An 18,447-nucleotide genomic window follows, 5' to 3' on the forward strand; every position below is an offset into this window, starting at 1 on the left:
GGCTGGGAGCCCCCAATCCCAACCTGGAACTTGGGGGCTCCGGCTCTGGCGCCTTGGCGGTAGCCTCAAATCCAAATTCTCTCCCAGTCCCACGTCAAACTAAATCCGATCGGGAGATGTCGAGAGGCCTGAAGGAGGGTCCCAAGGAGACCCCTAAAACGGCTCTGCTTTCTCTCCCCTGGTGATGGCTGGGATGGGGAGAGGCCAGGAGCCTTGCTGCTGCCCTTCCTCCAGCATCCTTTGGTTGGTGTCTTCCCTGCTCCTCCGGGGTAATTACAGGCCCGCACCAATGCCTTACCCAGGTCTCTAATCTGCTGGGTCCCTCCCAGCTCCAAACTGGGTGGTCCTGGTCCCGACCCTCCCCCACCCCCCCCTTGCAATCTCCCCGGAAGGATTTTCTCTCCTGTGGCCTGTCAAGGAGGGAGTGAGCCCCTTCTGACTCCCCTCCCCGTAGTCCTGCTTCCCAGCTCTTCGAGGTGGGTCCCCTTGTTAGTGCCAGCGGAGGTGGGGCCTGAAGCCAAGTCTGGCCAGCCTGCGGGGGGTGGGGGAGTGGGGGACTGGGGGGGAGCTTGCTGGGAAGGTGGATCGATGATGGTGCTGCAGGGATTGACAGAGGGGAGGAAAGAGGAGGCACAGCTGGACCCTGCCACCCCCTCTCTGCCCTTTGTCCTGACCTCTAGAAGGTCAGTTCTCTGGTTCTCCATTGTCGGGAGATTAGGCCCCGTGAGATGCTAGCCTCCTGCCCCTCTTTCTTGCTAGTGTCTTCTTTGAACAGCTTCAGAAAGCAGCCATTTCAAGGGGAAGGGTGGGGAACAAAAGGGTCTGGGTCTCAGGTGACCTGGGAGCAGCCTGTCCTAGGAGGAGTGAGTAGCTGGGGGGCCTGAACTCTCTTGGAAGGGCCCCCCGGGAGGGAATAGTGCTGCCTCTAGCCCCGAATCATTAGAAAATGATGATGATGGAAAGCCTGCAAATGGAGCGGCTGACCTTAAGCTAGTATCTTAACTTTTTTGAAACACAGTTTGCTCACTGATACAATCAGGAAAATGATAGTACCGTGAGGTGTCATGGGGTCATTAAAGGTTAAATAAGGCAATGCAGATGAAGTGCTTAGCACAGAGCCTGGCATATAGGTAGGAAGTATGTAATAAATATGATGATGATGGTGATGATGATGGAGCTTTAAGGATAAAAGCAGATTAGGAGGAGGAGCAGAGCCCCCATCTTTGTCGTCAGCCGTCCCACCTGCAGGGTGAGGGGACCATGTGGATGATGGAGTCCAGGACTGTGCTTTGTGAGGTCAGAGTCCTCAGGGCCTGCATCTTCCAGATGTGAACAGGCCTACCCTGAGCCAGGCAGTGAGTAGACTCAGAATTCATGAACAGAATCTAACAGGGGTGGGGGGCGGGGAACCCTCTGGGATAGTTCTTCTTCAGTGAACTTGAGATGACTACAAGGATGAAGACCCTGGGCGGGAACAGTGAGATCCCTTCCTTGGCTGGACCTCAACAGTAGTGGAGGGGGAAATCAATGGGAGCTAAAGATGAAAAGATAGCCAGGGATGGTCTATATAGGAGGATTTGAATGCCAATTGACATCATGATCTACATGATACTGATCATGGGGAGTCGTGGGAGGTTTTTTGCAAGGGGAGGGGTGAGCAGTGCTTTAGAACTGGAAATTCTCTATTGTGTCTAGTGATCTGAGATTGACTTTGAAGGATCATTGCAAAGAGACAGTGTGTGGTGTTAGCCTATGTCAGTGGTTCTCAACCAGAGAGGCAATTTTGCCCCACAGAGGTCATTTGGCAATGTTTAAGGGCACTTTTGGTTGTCAGAACTGGGGGTATCACTGGCATCTAGTACTTAGACATCAGGGATGCCGTTTAACATCCTACAATGCTCAGAGCAAAGAATCATTAGGCCCAAAACGTCAACAGTACCAACACAGAGGAACTCTTCCCTAGACTGTAGGTGGAGGCACCTATACCCCCTTTTACAAGATGCTAGTGGTGGAGACAACAAGACATCTGGGAGTTAGCCAACTTGACGGGCAGTCCTCCTGGCCAGCCCCAGGCCTCCTGTACAGCTAAGGGGTCCAGAGTGAGTCTTGGGAGGATGGCTGAGGGGGAGCCAGGAGAACGCCAGTGTCCTGTGATTAAGTTGAAACCATCAGATGGAGAGGATGGAGTCAGTTCCTCTCCATTTACCCCGGACTGGCCAGGATCCCTGGCAGATCCCAGGCCCTAGCAACTGAGAAGATTTGGAGTGTGTGTCTCTCTGAGTTTAAGGCTGGGTGACAGTGTCTGGGAGCCTCACCGCCCCCGCCCCCCGAATATTAGACATCCCAGAAAAGGAGCAAATGAGGCACTTGCAACATCAGGGACTGAAAGCCCCAACAGGATGCCCTGCCCTCTTTGGTGAAAGGCAGGGAACTCTGTCAGCTCCCCTGTGCCTCCCCTACCGCCCAGGGCAGTCCCCTCCTCCTCGGAAACAATCATGAATGAGCTGTTCCTCTCACCACGAGGCTGGGCTGGGGCTAGGGGGCAGGTCGCTGAACAGAGGATCAGAAATATGTCCCCTTTCCGATCCCCCTAGGGGGAGGGCAGGAGCAAGAGCATTTACAACCTCCTAGGTTTGGTGGGGCAGGGTCCAGGATGAACCTGATGGAGGGGTGAAGGAAATCACTGGGAGATTGACACAGAGATCAGAGAGATGAATCAGGACCAAGGCCCTGGAGGCTGCCTCCACACTCACAAAGTAGGAAGTGGGAGGGGCCTCATAGTGGGGGCAGCAGACAGAACAGACACCAGACTCTCACTCCTACCCCACCCCCAAGGCACTGCACTGTGAATGGGTCTCTAACCCATACCCCTCTCCTGGGGAGTCCTCCAAGCCCACTCCCTGGAGCTGAGGGTGGAGAATGTCCTCAAGGGCGGTGGTGACACCAGCTGCAAACAAGGCTTCCCTCCCTCCCGCTTGGGGAGGGGAAGGAACAGGGACAGATTGGAAGGGGGAGGAACTCAGATCCAGGATCAAATAGGCTCAACGCTTTGGATTTCTGGGAGGGTCTTTGTCTGGAGCCCCTGCTAGGAATGGGAAACTGTCCCTGCCCTAGTTTTTTCTAGGGAGAAGGAAACGAGGGTGAGGAGGAGGCGCCTAGCGTTCCTAATGTCTTGGCCCTGAGCAGTGATGGAAAGGGACTGGGATTTGGGAATGATGGGAGCGGTACTGAGAACTCTTGAAGCAGCTGTCCAAGGAGGTTTAGGTTCCCATCCGAGCAAGGAGGAGACCCTATAAATCAGCTTGAAATGGACCCCACCCCCATCCTTAATTCACGACTTGTGACACAAGGAGGAGTCCCAACGAAAAAGACTCCAAAAGGAACAATCATAGGCAGACAGAGGAAGAATCTCAGAGGTCCTAAGATAGGCAGGGAGAGGCTCCACCTCTAGCTTCTCCAGAACCACCCAGCCTGACAGGAGGCTGGGTGGGGTCGGGCGGCTGGCCGTGACTGTGACTCAGGCTTCTGTGGGCAGCCAAGGGCAGCCAGCAGGGAGGAGCCCAGACCAACAGACAGGCCAGCCAACTGCAGCTTTCACCTCAGCTGTCCTCTCTCCTGGGAATGCAGGAGGTCCTTCCCTGGCCATGCTGGCCTCTGGGGGCCTAGCCGACCCTGGCTTCACCCCCACCTCCACTGCCGCCCCTGCGGACCCTCCTGTTCCTTCCCAGAACTCTCAGCCAAAGCACTGACACAGGAGGGGGGAGTCAAAAGTCACTGCCTCCAGGGAGGCCCAGAATGTCTGTGTCGCAGGGAGAAGGGTATAATAATGACTGGTCCTGCACCCTGAGGGAGACACTGGGGTAATCTTGGGAACTGGCTTTTAGCTGGAGCAGCCTGGGCCCCCCAGTCTTCCCCAGCCTGGCTGGCTCACGTCTGGGCAGGCTGGTTGTCATGGTGAAGGCTAGGGGCTAGAATGCAGCTGCTTACAGAGTCAGGCTACCAGGCTTAAGTGAGGAGAGGGTGCTCAGGGACTCCCAGGCCAGCCCTCTCACAATTGACCAGCCAGAGGGGGTGGCTGGAGCTGAAACCAAAGGGCTATGGTCAGGGACTGTAGGACTTCCCCTTGGCGATGGGTGACGGTGTGGCCAGCACATTTCCCTGGTATTTCTGGGACTTGTTTGTTGGGTTGTTTTGAGAGAGTGGCTGGAAGAAAGGGAATATGCATTTACTTTGTGCCCAAGTGCTCTGCACTCCTGTCTGACCAATCTTCACAACAACTGGGAGAGATCCAGCAACTTGACTAAAATGGCAAAGCTGAGCTTAAAATCCAGGACTGGCTGTTACCAACTCTAGGGATCTTTCTTTTCCAGGGACCAGGCAGTGTCGTTGTCCTTGGGGAGGGAGGGGAACAAAGTGACCTGAATTTTAGCATACAGACTGGGTATTCCATCATGAGGCCACAGTGGTAGGATGCAGGTACTGGCTGCTTTTGGAGTTTGGGGACAGATGACAACTTGAAGAGAAAGCTCCTAGTTAAATGCTTGGCACACAGTAGGTTGTCATTAAATATTTTTGCAACAAGACGCCAGATCTGTGTATGAGCCATAGCTAGTTTTCTGGGACCTCCTGGGAGCCTCTGGCTCTGAACTGCAGCAACAGCGGAAGAAGCTAGTTCGAAAGGGGGACTTTCCAAGACCAACCCATTGAGACAGGAATTTGCGGAGCATCTGTGAGGGTGAGGGGACGGGAGGAGAGGGAAGTGTGTGGACGATACAGGATTGCCGCAAGCTCCGGACGCCACCCAGTGGCCAGAAGGCAGCCCTGGCGGGGAGCCAGGCTCTAAGACCCAATCGCGCGCGAAGCACTCTGGGAGTTGTAGTCCAGCGGTGCTGCCACTGGGGCTATTGGGTGTTGTAGTCTGACGTCTATTGGGCGGGAAATACCCTCGTCGGCCCGGACCACGAGTCCCGTGGTGCCCCGCGGCAGGCCGCGCAGGCGCGTTGAGTTGGTGCCGGTCAGTCCCGAAGGCTGAGGGGCCGCGGCCGGGGCGAGAGGTGTCAGGAGGGGTTGCCGAGAGGGTCTGTGGCGAGGCGGGGTAGGGCGGCTGGCACCATGTCTAGGCAGGCGAACCGTGGCACCGAGAGCAAGAAAATGGTAACTCGGAGCGCGTGACCTCGGCGGGCGGGGCGGAATGGAGGGGTTCTGGGGAAGGGACCCGGCGCGGGGCGCAGTTGGAAAAGGGCCGCCCGTGAGCGCAGGGTGCTTCCGCGGGAAGGAAGGAGGAGGGGGCTGCCTGTGGGTCGGCAGGGGAGAAGCACGCCGGGGGCGTCCCAGGCCTGAGGCCGGTTGGAGGGCCGCTGGAGCGGCTCAGAGACCCCTCCCCCGGATCCTGAGAGCCGCTGTGTGCGGGACCCGCGACCACGGCGGTAGTAACAGTAACTACCACCGTCGCCCTCTTACTGTGTGCTAGGCACTGGGCCAAGGACCTTACGTACCTTAGCTCGTTTAATCCGCTAAGTAACTCTCTCAGGTGGATAATGTTATCGCCGTTTTACAGCTCAGTTAGGTTACATAACTTGCCCAAATTTACAGCTAGGAAGAGTTAGGATTTTAACACGTCTCTATAACTGTAAAGCTTCAGACTGCTAGGCCCTATTGTCTCTCACGCTGTGCTCTGGACATTGCAAGAGATGCTCAGATACTGGTCTTGCCAGAAAGGAACTTTGTACTTGGAGGAGTGAGAGGTGGGCCAGGGTAGGCAGTAAGTGGTGCCCCTTGGTGAGTGGGGGCGGCTCCTTTCTTGTCCTGGGAAGAGTGGGACACTATGTAGTCTCATAAGGGTTGGCAGTAGATGGCACGTGGGCCTGGAAAGTAAGGTCGATGACTTTTTCTCCAAGTTAAGACCTCTTGGCAGGTGTTCCTTTTCTTTGCCATGTTCTTACCTCCTTCAGAATTGCCCATGCTGTCTGTCTTTGTTTTCAGATTTAGAAACTAAATAATCCAAGGTTGCAGGTTGGTTAGGCAGAGCAGGGACCCTTTGTTGACACTCAGTTCTAGAGGGGTGATCAAACATCCCTCACACCTTGGCATCTTACACCAGGAACAGCACCAAAAATGGGCTGCAGGAGGCCCTAATACTTCAGAGTAGTACTTACCTGTTTTTCTCTCAGACCCCTTTTGAGAAGCTGCTGATACCTATGGATCTTCCCAGAAATAATAAGTTGACAAACATATACACAGACACTTACCTACATTTGGGGGGGATTTGTGGGCTCCCTGAAAATCCTCCATGGATCACAGGTTAAGAATTTCTGTTTTGGGGCACCTGGCTGGCTCAGTCTGAGGAACATGCAGCTTCTGATCTCCTAGTTGTGAGTACAAACCCCACATTGGGTGTAGAGATTACTTAAAAATAAAATCTTTAAAAAAGAATTCCTGTTTTGGAGGAAATACCAAGAATTTCAAAGAAGAAAAGTATTATTTTGCTAGGAAACAGTATCATGTAGGGGGAAAAGCATGGACATCGTTGGAATTCTGTCTTGATTGATCCTCAATTTTCTTATCTATAAATTGGAAACAATAATGCCTACTTAGAATTAAGTGAGATAGCAGTGTACAATGTATGGGGCATGGCAGATGTTTGTTTCCTCCTCCTTTTTGTAAGATATGAACAGATACAAGAGGTCTTCCTGCTTAGTTTTCATATCGTACTCTTGTCTTTTTTTTTTTTACTTGAAATCCCTATTGAAATCTTTTTTTTTTTTAAGATTTTATTTATTTATTTGACAGAGAGACACCGCGAGAGAGGGAACACAAGCAGGGGGAGTGGGAGAGGGAGAAGCAGGCTTCCCGCTGAGTAGGAGCCCAATACGGGGCTCGATCCCAGGACCCTGTGATCATGACCTGAGCCAAAGGCAGACGCTTAACAACTGAGCCACCCAGGTGCCCCTGAAATCTTTAATACTATTTTATTTATTTATTTTTTAAGGATTTTATTTATTTGACAGAGAGACAGCGAGAGAGGGAACACAAGCAGGGGGAGTGGGAGAGGGAGAAGCAGGCTTCCCGCCGAGCAGGGAGCCCGATGCGGGGCTTGATCCCAGGACCCTGGGATCATGACCTGAGCCGAAGGCAGACGCTTAATGACTGAGTCACCCAGACTGCCCCTTTAATACTATTTTAAATAGGAACCCCCAGTGCTCACTCAGCTTTGGTGAGTGGGAGAATTAGGGAGTTACAGCAGCACACTCTTATCTCAAGGCTTTTGCAACTCCTAGTGTCTCTGCTTAGAACTTCCTTCCCCCAGGGGCGCCTGGGTGGCTCAGTCAGTAGATTATGGGACTCTTAATCTCAGGGTCCATGGGATTTTCAGGGGTTTTGAGTTCAAGCCCCACATTGGGCATGGACCCTACTTCAAGACAAGAAGAACCAAAAAAAAAAAAAAGGAAAAAAATCCCTTTTTCCAATAAGTAACCCTAATCCTCATCTAGCTACTCCCCACTTCATTCAGTTATGCAAATGTCACTTCCTCTGAGAGGCCTTCCCTGACTACAGTTTTCTGTCCTCTTACTCTATTCCATTTTTCTTCATAGCACTATTTCATTACGAATTACATACTTGTTTATTTTCAGTCTCCCCCATGAGAATGTAACCACCAGAACAGGGATTTGTTTTGTTCACTGCTCTATTCCTAGCATCTAGAATGATGCTTGGCACTAGGCAATCAATATTTAGTGAATGAATGACATGAAGGTTTGGTGCATCCTCTCATTCACTTATTGCTGGCGCCTACTTAGGACTTGTCACATGATCCTCTTTATGGCCACCTGGTTTTGACATGTTCTTCTCCTCCCGGGAAGTCTCCCCCTCTAGCAGCCCTTTTCCCAGTTGGCCCTACCTTAGGCTAATTGCTGTCTTCCCACTTAAACCTTCCAAGACTTAAATGATTAATATGCCCAAGGAACTAGACCCCTGCTTTTAGTCTGTGCGAACAGAAATAGCCAATGTACCAGGCAAACTTTTCCTGAGCCCTAACTCTATGCATAGGTCTGTGCTAGGTGCTGTGAGAGATGCAGTCCTAGTCTGTAACCTTGAGAAGCACATTCTGAGAGGCAGGAAAGTATACAACACAGTACTGTCTGGCATGGAGTCCCAGCTTAACTGCTTACTTGCTGTGTGACCTTGGGCAAGTTTCCTCATTGTCGTAAGCATCAGTTTCACTGTCTTTAAAAAATAAGTTAGAGGGATGCCTGGGTGGCTCAGTTGGTGGGTTAAGCATCTGCCTTGGGCTCAGGTTATGATCCCACTGTCCTGGGATCGAGTCCCACATCAGGATCCTTGCTCGGTGGGGAGCCTGCTTCTCCCTCTGCCTGCCGCTCCCCCTGCTTGTGCTCCTACACTCCCTCACTCTCTCTCTCTCTCTGTCTCGCTTGCGTGCGCATACACAAATAATAAAAGATCTTAAATTAGAAAGTGTAGTAATAGTATCATGGGGTTGTTCTGAGAATTAACTGAGGTAATGCATGAAAAGCTAGCAGTGTGATGGTGTACTTAATGTAGTTGGCACTCAGTAAAAGCCAGCCAGCAAGCATCCTTGTTAGTAAAGATATTAGCCTTTATGTGTCTGTGTCGTGTTTGGTTCCTGAATTCTATGGACAATCAAACCTCCCCTTATTTTGTGTCATGTTACTAGTAACCCAACCCTAGCGGCTCTATTCTCCAGTGCTCAGGTGAATTACTCCTTGGTAGCAGCACTCAGAGTCTCCATGACAGGAGGCTGGAGGGTAAGAGAGAGTGAAGGTCCTGTCACTGACCTTCACTCCCAGCTGTTAGGGGCAGTCACACTGAATCACTTGTGTTGATAAAAATAGTAAATGTGACTCTTGGAGCATTAGCTCCAAAAATCAGCCCCCTTAGGGAGATTTGTTATTTGTCTGGGGCACTAACTGAAAAGCCTTTTGAAAACCCTCAAGTGCCATAGCTCACCTGAAGTAGGGCTTGGCTTAACTTGCCCTGCTCAGGTTGTGCCTGGAGTACTTAGAGATCAGATCAGCTGTTCCAGTATGAAACCACTCCTGTGGTTTGTTGGTCTACAAAGCATTTCGGTCCATTATCTCACTGGATCCTCCCAACAATCCTGTAATCAGCATGACAGATTTTACTGTTACTATTTTTCTGTGAGGAGATTGAGATTATGCAAAGCAAAGTGACTTACCTAAAATCTCACAGCTAGTAAGTGGCAGTCCAGACTCAGAATCAGGTTTTCTGGCTACTAACCCAGTGTTCTTTCTGTATGCCTTATTAGTTGTTACAGAGTTCTTTATATTGATTCAAAATCTCCCTCCTTGAGCCTAGTTCAGGGTTCTCTTGGATACCACAAACTAGTGGTTTAAACTAGTTTTTAAAAACTAGTTTAAAAATAAAAACAGAGGCCCTTGGGTGGCTCTGTCTGTTAAGCGTCCGACTCTCGATTTCAGCTTAGGTCATGATCTCAGGGTCGTGAGATGGAGCCCAGTTTTGGACTCCAGGCTAGGCATGATTAAGATCCTCTCCCTCTCCCTCTGCCCCTCCCTCTTTCTCTCTTTCAAACAAACAAATAAATAAAAATAAAAATATCTACTTCTAATGTAGGTGTGGGGCAGCAGGTGCTGTACAAACATTGTCTCCGTGGGCTCTTACAGTAACTCTCTAAGGCAGATACTGTTGTCACCATTGCACACATGGAGAAAAACTGATCCAAGATACTAAGTGATGGCTTAGATCACATAACTTTTTACAAGGTGGTGCTCAACTGTAAGAAGACTGAGCCTCAGTTACTTAACCTGTCACCTGTAAAAAGAATGAATGATGTTTGTTCTGCTAACCTCTCATGGTTGTGATTAGGATCAATGAGAAACTGTGAAGGCATTCTGAAGGTGTTATAAATGTTTATGGCCATAATTATTAAACATAATTAAAGCACCTGAAAGTAGAAATGTTGCAGAAGAGATTCATGTTTTTTTCTGGGAGGGAGAATGTGGTTATTATGTTCAGTGAAGAAATTGGATTGGTTGAATTAGCTGACCTTTAAGGTCCCATGGAACCTATTATAAGGGTCACAAGGACTGAAAACCTAGGTCAGCAGTAACCTCTCTGCCTTCCTCTTCTGTTTTCTCTTTTGTTCACTCCTCTCAAATCCCACTGGTTTCTTAGCTGTTTCTCAAACATGGCAGACATACTCCCACGTCAGTGCCTTTACACTTGCTTCCTAGAATCTTTTCACCCAGATATCTTCATGGCTTTTCCTTATTTCCTTCAAGTCTTTGCACAAATATCACCTTACTAGGCCTTCTGTGACTATCCTATTTAAAACTGATTTCTCTCGAGGCGCCTGGGTGGCTTAGTCGTTAAGCGTCTGCCTTTGGCTCGGGTCATGATCCCAGGGTCCTGGGATCCAACCCCGCATCGGGCTCCTTGCTCCGTGGGAAGCCTGCTTCTCCCTCTCCCCCTGCTTGTGTTCCCTCTCTTGCTTTGTCTCTCTCTGTCAAATAAATAAAACCTTAAAAAAAAAAAAAAGCTGATCTCTCTCTCTCTTCCTCCCTCCTCTCTTTCTCTCTCTCTCTCTGTGTGTGTGTGTGTGTGTGTGTGTGTGTGTGTGTGTGTGTGTATAATCTGTTTATTATCTGTTTTCCTCCTGTTAGATGGTCCCTGGAACATAGTAAACATTGAATGAATGCCTTTTTCTATACCACAGCCCCATTCCTGTTTTTAAAGTATGAAGACCTTTAAGTTAAATATTTGCATTGCATCCTGTTTCGAGTAGGCTTGGTTCATAATCAGAGATGGATACAGACTTGCAAATTAAGAGAGTGTGGAGAGCCAGGGTCAGGAATCCTGTTCCCAGATCCCAGGCATATTGAGTCTGTGACCATGGATATATCTGTCTAGAGCCTTGATTTTTCTTATTGGTACACTGGGAGCTGCTGCATCTATAAGGGCTTGATAGCATCACAGTATGCATGTTACTTGGCATTATGGTGGGCTGAGGCCATTGGAGTCTCCGTCCAAGGGCTCATTAATAATGGAAGGAAAGCTCTCCTGATTTAATGCAGTGGTGCCAACGCTATAGACTGGTAACTGCTGGATTGTCTCCATCCATTCATGTTCAAGCCATTCTAGTGCCAAACCCTTGACTAAAAAATCATCGTCCTCCTTAATAGCTTCCCTTAATTGCCATATTTGGTAAATGGTCTCTTGGAGACACCCTGATCTGACTGTTTTAGTTGAGTTCAAAAAGCTTCCTGATTCTGAAACTCATTCTCTTTGACTTCCTAGTACGGCTAAGCTTTTGCTGTTTTGGGGTGTGGGGGGGTTATTAATATTGCACTTGTGGGGAACAGTGGATAGAATGAACATTGGCTTAGAAACTCTTGTTTTTTGTTTCCCAAAATTACTTTTGTCAATAATTAGCTGTTTGTCCTTGGGCAGATTACTTAATCATTATGATTCTCTCATTTCTTCATCTCTAAAATGAGATTAATTCCTGCCCTTTCTGCTTTACAGAATTATTGTGGGGTGGAAAATGAGATGATAAAAAATAGAATGCAGTGTGTAAGCAAAAGGCACTCACATCACTAGTCTTGTGGTGACCTCGCCACCAGGCCATGGGAATGAGATGAGGGGCACTGATGTGCTGAGAGCCTGGGCCTTAACATTACTTGGACTTTGCTCTCTAGAAGACTTGAGGACAGAAAGGTGCTCTGCTCCGAGTTTGACAAGCTTCCATTCAGAAGGGAGTGGCTGAGTGATTATTTCTTTTGAATCCATTGGTCCAGACGTGCTGTTAGCATGTTTCTCACTTTGTTTAGCTCTGATAGTGCCTTTCCCCCCCACCTCCTGCTTTCATTCTTTAGTCTTGGCATTACTCATCCTGTCACCTTCCACACCTCTGTTTCTTGGTGGGTAGGTGCCAAGAGTTTTTATCTGAGAAAGGGTTTCTGTGATTTTAACTGTGGTTGTAATAGAAACCAGTCCAGATCAGGATTATGTTCCAGGTACACAAAAGATTGGATTCCTTTCAGAGTTACCTCTTTCCTGGAAACATTTTCGCTCTGTGTCAAGAGGAACGTTATTTTTCCTCATGCTGGTGACTTAAGAGGGGGGTTATCAGTGCAATGGACTCTGGGACTTCCTCTCCTCCCCATAGACCAGGCCCGTGGGTCCTCTGATGCTCCTGGGTGGGGCACTGGGAGTGCACTTGAACTCTGGGCCCTGACACTGCAGACATTCTTAGATGTGGAGAAGCCATGGGTCTCACCCGCTAAGGTACAGAAGCTAATCTGTAAATGTCTTCTTCAGGTCTTTCATAGTATCCAGTGGATGGCTCCCCCCACCCCCCAATTCTAGTGACCAAAGCTTAGGCTTGGCAGCTATGGTGGGTTCCTGGGTTAGCAGAAACCCACCTTGATGTGTTGGAAGAGTAACTGCTCCATGTGTGAAGTGCCTTTTACAACCTGTTCTGTAGTGGCCACCTTGACCCTGCGGGGGGCGGGGGCACGCTCCTTGGCCACCCCACAGGGAATGATGTTCTTTCCCACCAGACACAGATGACCTTCCTTTGAATCCTGACAGCTGCACTGAGGCTGACCCAGACTTACTAAACTTTTTCTTTTGTGCTTCTTCGTCCTGATTGCCTTTTGAATCTCTTTTAGAGCTCTGAGCTCTTCACCCTCACCTACGGGGCTCTGGTCACACAGCTGTGCAAGGACTATGAAAATGATGAAGATGTGAATAAACAGCTGGACAAAATGTAAGTAAGCTCCTCTGCAGGAGAGACAAGAATGGGCTCCCTAGTGCACATTCTACATGGTCCTTTAGAGCCCAACACCAGGTTCTCTCTCATAACCAACATTTTGGGCATAGTTTCCACTGAGCTCATTTTTGGGATGTTTTAGGATTGTCCCCCATTTTCCCTTTACTACTAGCAGCCTTATGTTCGGACATAACATAAGACATTCATACCCCATGATATAGTCTGTTCTCTCATTTTCTTCCCAGGGGCTATAACATTGGAGTCCGACTGATTGAAGATTTCTTGGCACGGTCAAATGTTGGGAGGTGCCACGACTTTCGGGAAACCGCAGATGTTATTGCCAAGGTCATTATCCTGGGCCACCTGGCTATGCTGAAGGATGTCACTGGGAGGCACTGCTTACCACTCTCTCTCTCCCTTAGAGAGGCTCTTAGTATTCCAAAAGTCTAGTTAGGCAGCTGTCTGGGCCAAAGAAGCCTTCCTGATGGTTTGGGAATAGCACAGATCATGAAAAGGGAAGAGTAGTTGGGATCATCCGTGTGGTTGAAAGCCCCACTGAAATGAAAGCCAGATCTCCTCGACTGTGAAGATATAGCAGAGTAGCATGGGGGTTACGAATATGGGCTTTGGACTCAGACAAACCTGGCTTCAAATTCTGGCTCCAGTACTTACTAGTTAAGGGTAAGTTAATTTTAACCTTTTTAATTACCACTTACCTCACCTTTAAAAGAAGAAAATAAGAGCTACCTCACAGGGTGGTTGTAAGGAGTAGATGAAATAATGAACATGAGCATTCAGGTAAAGTGAATGCACTTAACATAGTGTGCTTGTGGTAAATGGTCGCTATTAATAGTATTAGCATTACATTTTATAGAATTAATAATAAATGGTAATATGCCTCTAGCTTTGTGGCATCTGTAACCTAAAGGTTCGTTCTTTCTGTTGTAGAGCATGCTGGCCCAAATTCTAGAGAGGGCTGAAGTGAAGAGAGCTTTGTGAAGGTTTGGAAGTAGGAGAGTGGATAGAGGGAAGGATGTCTTCAGAGTAATTTGGCCGCAGTGACCATATTTGCTTTCAAGAAGAAGGGTTCAAGATAGCGCAGACAGAGAACAGGGCAGTGGGCTGTGGCCTCTCATGTGCTGGCTCCGGGAAGCCACCCCTGTCAGAAGTGTAGGTAGACAGCAAGTTGCCTAATTGTATGAGGCCTTGAAGGAGAGGGGTGTGGAATTGTGCATAGATGTTTTTCCTTTTTTGCCCTGAATACCTAAAGCCCCAGTGTTTTGCAGAGGCCACAGTTTTGTTCCTGAGCCACTTAACTTTCCTTCACCAGTCCCATCATCTTCCCTGGTACGCGGCTCCCACTGCTCTTCCCCATGGTGCTGTTGTGTGTCTCCTGACAGGTGGCGTTCAAGATGTACTTGGGCATCACTCCAAGCATCACCAATTGGAGCCCAGCTGGTGACGAATTCTCCCTCATTTTGGAAAATAACCCCTTGGTGGACTTTGTGGAACTTCCTGATAACCACTCATCCCTTATTTATTCCAATCTCTTGTGTGGGGTGTTGCGGGGAGCCTTGGAGATGGTGAGTGCAGCTCTTTACCTTCTGGGACACCTGAGCTATAGTAGGGGCTTGATAAATTTTTGAATGAATGAGAGAGAGGGAGAGAAAGAGAGAGAGAAAAGAAAGGCCTTTGCCTCACCTCAGCACTCTGCTGCCTGAGATGTGATGCTACTGAGCATAGGATCCAAAGATGACTCTCCCTGAGAGTGGTGCTGTCAGCCCCCAAAGCCCAGGAACACCCATTCCTGGATTGGCTCATTTGGTGACAGTCTCATTTGTGGGTGTTCTTTGCTAAGTCTGTCCTTATGGGTCGCGGCCACTGCTTCCTGCAAAGGAGCATTGGAACTGGTCATCCCGTCGTTGTGGGAAACTAGCCCCCTCGTTTGGACTGCTGTGGATGAGTCAGTTACAGCCCCATCCCCTGTGGTTCCCCAGAGCCTGTGGCTAGGCAGCTGCCCCTTCATTTTCCCACTGTCCCCCAGGTCCAGATGGCTGTGGAGGCCAAGTTTGTCCAGGACACCCTGAAAGGAGACGGTGTGACAGAAATCCGGATGAGGTTCATCAGGCGGATTGAGGACAATCTCCCAGCTGGAGAGGAGTGACCATCCCCAGGACTTCAGGGTAGCTAGCAGGAGCACTTGTTGGAATCCGAAGCCTCAGAGCTCCCTCTGCCCTTTAGAACTCAATGACTCTTTAACACGGTTGTTACATATTCTTCTAACTCTGTTTCCATTCTCCATGCTAATAAAGAGCAGACTGTGATACAGTCCACTTACCCCACAAGTGTGCCCATGCAGGAAGGAAACTCTTTGCTCCTTTTCCCTTCAAAGGGGTTGTTGGATGCAGTCGTCTTTGGTTGGACTAGAAAGAGCTCAACCATTTTACATTCCTGTTTGAATTTTCCAAAGCAAAACCCTTTTTGACCCCGTTAAGAGGCAAGTCTCACACATCTATTCCTAGGCCTTTGGAATGCCATTGGTGAATGGCTGTAGAGAATCCAGGGTTGTGGGGCGGGGGAGGGGAGGCTCGAAGGGGTGGATAGGAATTGCTAGTTGTAGTGTGACACACTCTAGCGCTTGTCCAGAAGGGGGAGTTGTGCCGGGAACCCTGACTTCTGGGAAGCCACCCAGGTCTTGTTCCTCCCTGCTGTTTGGAGGCGACATCACCTCTTTTTACAGAGGGTCCATCCTTTTTTCTTACAGATTCTTCAATAAAGACACATTCTTGAGTGAAATCCTAATCATGTCCTGTTTTCTTTCTGGAATTTTATGGCAGTGGAATGAGGAGACCAACTAAGTTCCTAGGCCCTGCCTCACACTTACCTGGTCTAGGAATGGCTCCTCCCCACAGACCAGAGAGTCTGGGAAACCTGGGTGCAAATACCCCTTCAAAGTCATTTTTGGGTCTATTGTCTAGCAAAGCCTAGAAGCTGACCATTATCCCTGATATACCTAACATGGACTATCTCGAGCTCTTGGCCACTGAGTAGGAAGGCATGGCTAGAAAGACCTCGTTAAGAATGGGGAGGGGCGTGCCTGGCTGGCTCAGTCAGTAGAGTGTGCGACTCAATCTCAGGGGCATGAGTTGGAGCCCCACGTGTGGTGTAGAGTTTACTTAGAGAAAGAATAATGGGAATGAAAGCCTGATTGGAAAAGGTTTGAGAGAATAAAAGAGGATTAAGGGTACCGAAATTTTCTTTTGAAGAGTTTTGCTGTAAAGAAGAGCTACGGGGGCGCCTGGGTGGTTCAGTCAGTTAAGGCTCTGGCTCTTGATTTCGGCTCAAGTCCTAATCTTGGGGTTGTGAGATCTGGCCTGGGGTGTTGGGCTCCGAACTTGGCGGGGAGTCTGCTTAGGATTCTCTCCCTCCCTCTGCCTCTCCTCCTGCTTGCATGCTCAGACGCACATGCATACTCTCTCTGTCTCTGAATAAATCTTTAGAGGGAACAAAAGAGCCAAGAAGTAGGGTAGTGTCTACAGGGGGATATGAAGTCAAAGCAAAGTTAAACCTCTGATGTTGGGTACAATTTATTGAGTGCTTACCACTTGTCAGACATTGTACTAGCACTTTACGTTACCTAATCCACAATAACTCCCTTATTTATAATAATTCCATTTTTAGAGGGGAGACTGTAAATTGCCCAAGGTCATACAGCCATTAGGTGGTGAATCTAGTGCACAAAGCCCATGTTCTTAGCCATGATGCCTGGTTAGCCCTGTCGGGGAGGAAGGGCAGTCCTGCAGCCCCCTCTCCCAGCCTTACAGAATTTAGGATAGCTTTTTGGGTGCCTGGGTGGTTCCGTCGATTGAGCATTGGATTCCTTTTTTTTTTTTTTTTAAGATTTTATTTACTTTACAGAGACAGCGAGAGAGGGAACACAAGCAGGGGGAGTGGGAGAGGGAGAAGCAGGCTTCCCGCTGAGCAGGGAGCCCGATGTGGGACTTGATCCCAGGACCCTGGGACCATGACCTGAGCCGAAGGCAGACGCTTAACGACTGAGCCACCCAGGGGCCCTGAGCATTGGACTCTTGATTTTGGCTCAGGTCGTGATCTCAGGGTCGTGAGATCGAGCCCTGTGTTGGGACTCTGTGCTCAGTGTAGGGTCTGCTTGTCCCTTTCCCTCTACTCTTTTCCCCATTTTCACTCTCTCTCCTCTCTAAAATAAATAAATAAAATCTTTAAAAAAAAAAAAAGAACTTATGATAGCTTTTCAAGGGAGGGATCAGAGGTTGTCAGGCCATGTTGGTAGCACTGTTCTTGGAGACAGCCTAGGCTCTTGAGGTCCAGATACTCAGGTTATTGGCGGGGAATGGGGCCCCCAGGCTTTTCCCAAGGTTAGGGCACAGGCCTGAGATGAGGAGAGCCATTATAGGTGCACTGCGCAGGAAGTGTGTCTTGGTTGCATAGATGAGGACCAGCGTTCTGGGACACCTGAACAGAGGCAGTTTACACGTGATTTGCCTCTTCCAGCTGGGTCAGGCCACTAAAGGGGGGGAGGTGGAGGTCACTTTTGCGTTCCCAAATACAGGGAAGCTCCCACTGGGATCCTGTCCTCTGAGCGTTTTTACCTCCCGCTCCAGGTACAATTGGGGGCCCCAGGGCAGGTCAACTGTATCCTTAGCACCCAATATAGGGCTGGGTCCAATCACACCAGAGAAATGACTGAATGAAGGAAACTAAGGGAACGGATGCTGGGGCCCAGATGTGGAAACACTGTGTGGTATCTGGGGTATGCCAAGAAAGGGGAGCAGCACCACCCTTTCCTTCTCCGGGGGGGGCTCTCACCCTTCCTCCTCTAGTACCACACCTACTTTCCAGCAGCCGTTTGCATGCTATGAGGTTTTAGATATTTCCTTTCCCAGAGTTAAACACAGGCAGCGTTACAGAGTCGGCAAGCTGTGGAAACAAAGCCCCCTTAGTGATTTTTCCCAGTGACAGCCCCACAATTGTGTGATGTGCACCCAGAGACTGAGGGAAGGGAGGGGCTGAGGACTGTGGAGCTGCTTAGAGCATCACCTCATCATCTCTCCCGAATGAGCCGAACATACAAGTCCCAGCAACCTAACTTCAGCTCCCCCTCCCCCCGCCCCAGAATGAATTCATTGTGGATTATATAGCCTTCTACTTTTACGGTGACTCTGAGGCTCAGACAGCCTCCTCCAGGCTAGGCCATTCCACATTCTCCATGATGTACTGGCACACCCTCCAAACAAGATGGGGCAGGTTTGCTGGCTTTATAGGAGGGGCTGAATAATGAGGTCAGCAGCCTGGTTGAGGTGGCGTTCTGGGGCTGGAGGAGTCTGGGCTGGTGGCCTTTGGGCCTGGCACAGGCCCAGCAGAGCCCCAAGGAAAGGCCTTGCTCTGCAGCCTTTGGCCACCAGGGGTCTCCAGATCACCACTCTGCTGTCCCAGAGTGACGGTTGGACCCCTGGTTTCCATGATTTGCTAGGAGATGCACCTGATGAACAACTCCCAGAGGCCGGTCAGAACCCGGAAGCACCCCCTTCTCTTCTAGCCACTCCCATAGGATCTGACAGTAAAGCTTGCGTGCTGTGAGGCTGAGGGCCTGCCTACTGAACCCAGGGCATGGGGAAGAG

The 18,447-nt window shown here is 49.5% G+C and overlaps 1 protein-coding gene across 1 annotated transcript; it reads left to right on the top strand.

Moving 5' to 3' along the window:
• Window positions 1-4,989: 4,989 nt before the first annotated feature.
• TRAPPC3 (trafficking protein particle complex subunit 3) lies at window positions 4,990-15,592 on the top strand. The gene is made up of 5 exons (XM_028113953.2): window positions 4,990-5,154; window positions 12,690-12,787; window positions 13,036-13,135; window positions 14,191-14,373; window positions 14,835-15,592. The coding sequence occupies exons 1-5, from the start codon at window positions 5,113-5,115 to the stop codon at window positions 14,952-14,954; spliced, it is 543 nt and encodes a 180-aa protein (XP_027969754.1). The 5' UTR covers window positions 4,990-5,112; the 3' UTR covers window positions 14,955-15,592.
• The last annotated feature ends 2,855 nt before the right edge of the window (window positions 15,593-18,447 follow it).

This window comes from Eumetopias jubatus, unplaced genomic scaffold (genome assembly GCF_037043125.1).
Source record: "Eumetopias jubatus isolate StellerSeaLion01/CBP00866 unplaced genomic scaffold, mEumJub1_p1.0 scaffold_4, whole genome shotgun sequence".
Classification (NCBI taxonomy): Eukaryota; Metazoa; Chordata; class Mammalia; order Carnivora; family Otariidae; genus Eumetopias; species Eumetopias jubatus.

Coding starts and splice junctions, on each gene's coding strand:
- TRAPPC3 (XM_028113953.2), top strand. CDS start 5,113: ATGTCTAGGCAGGCGAACCGTGGCACCGAGAGCAAGAAAATG. Junction 5,155..12,689: donor GCACCGAGAGCAAGAAAATG/GTAACTCGGAGC, acceptor AATCTCTTTTAG/AGCTCTGAGCTCTTCACCCT. Junction 14,374..14,834: donor TGCGGGGAGCCTTGGAGATG/GTGAGTGCAGCT, acceptor ACTGTCCCCCAG/GTCCAGATGGCTGTGGAGGC.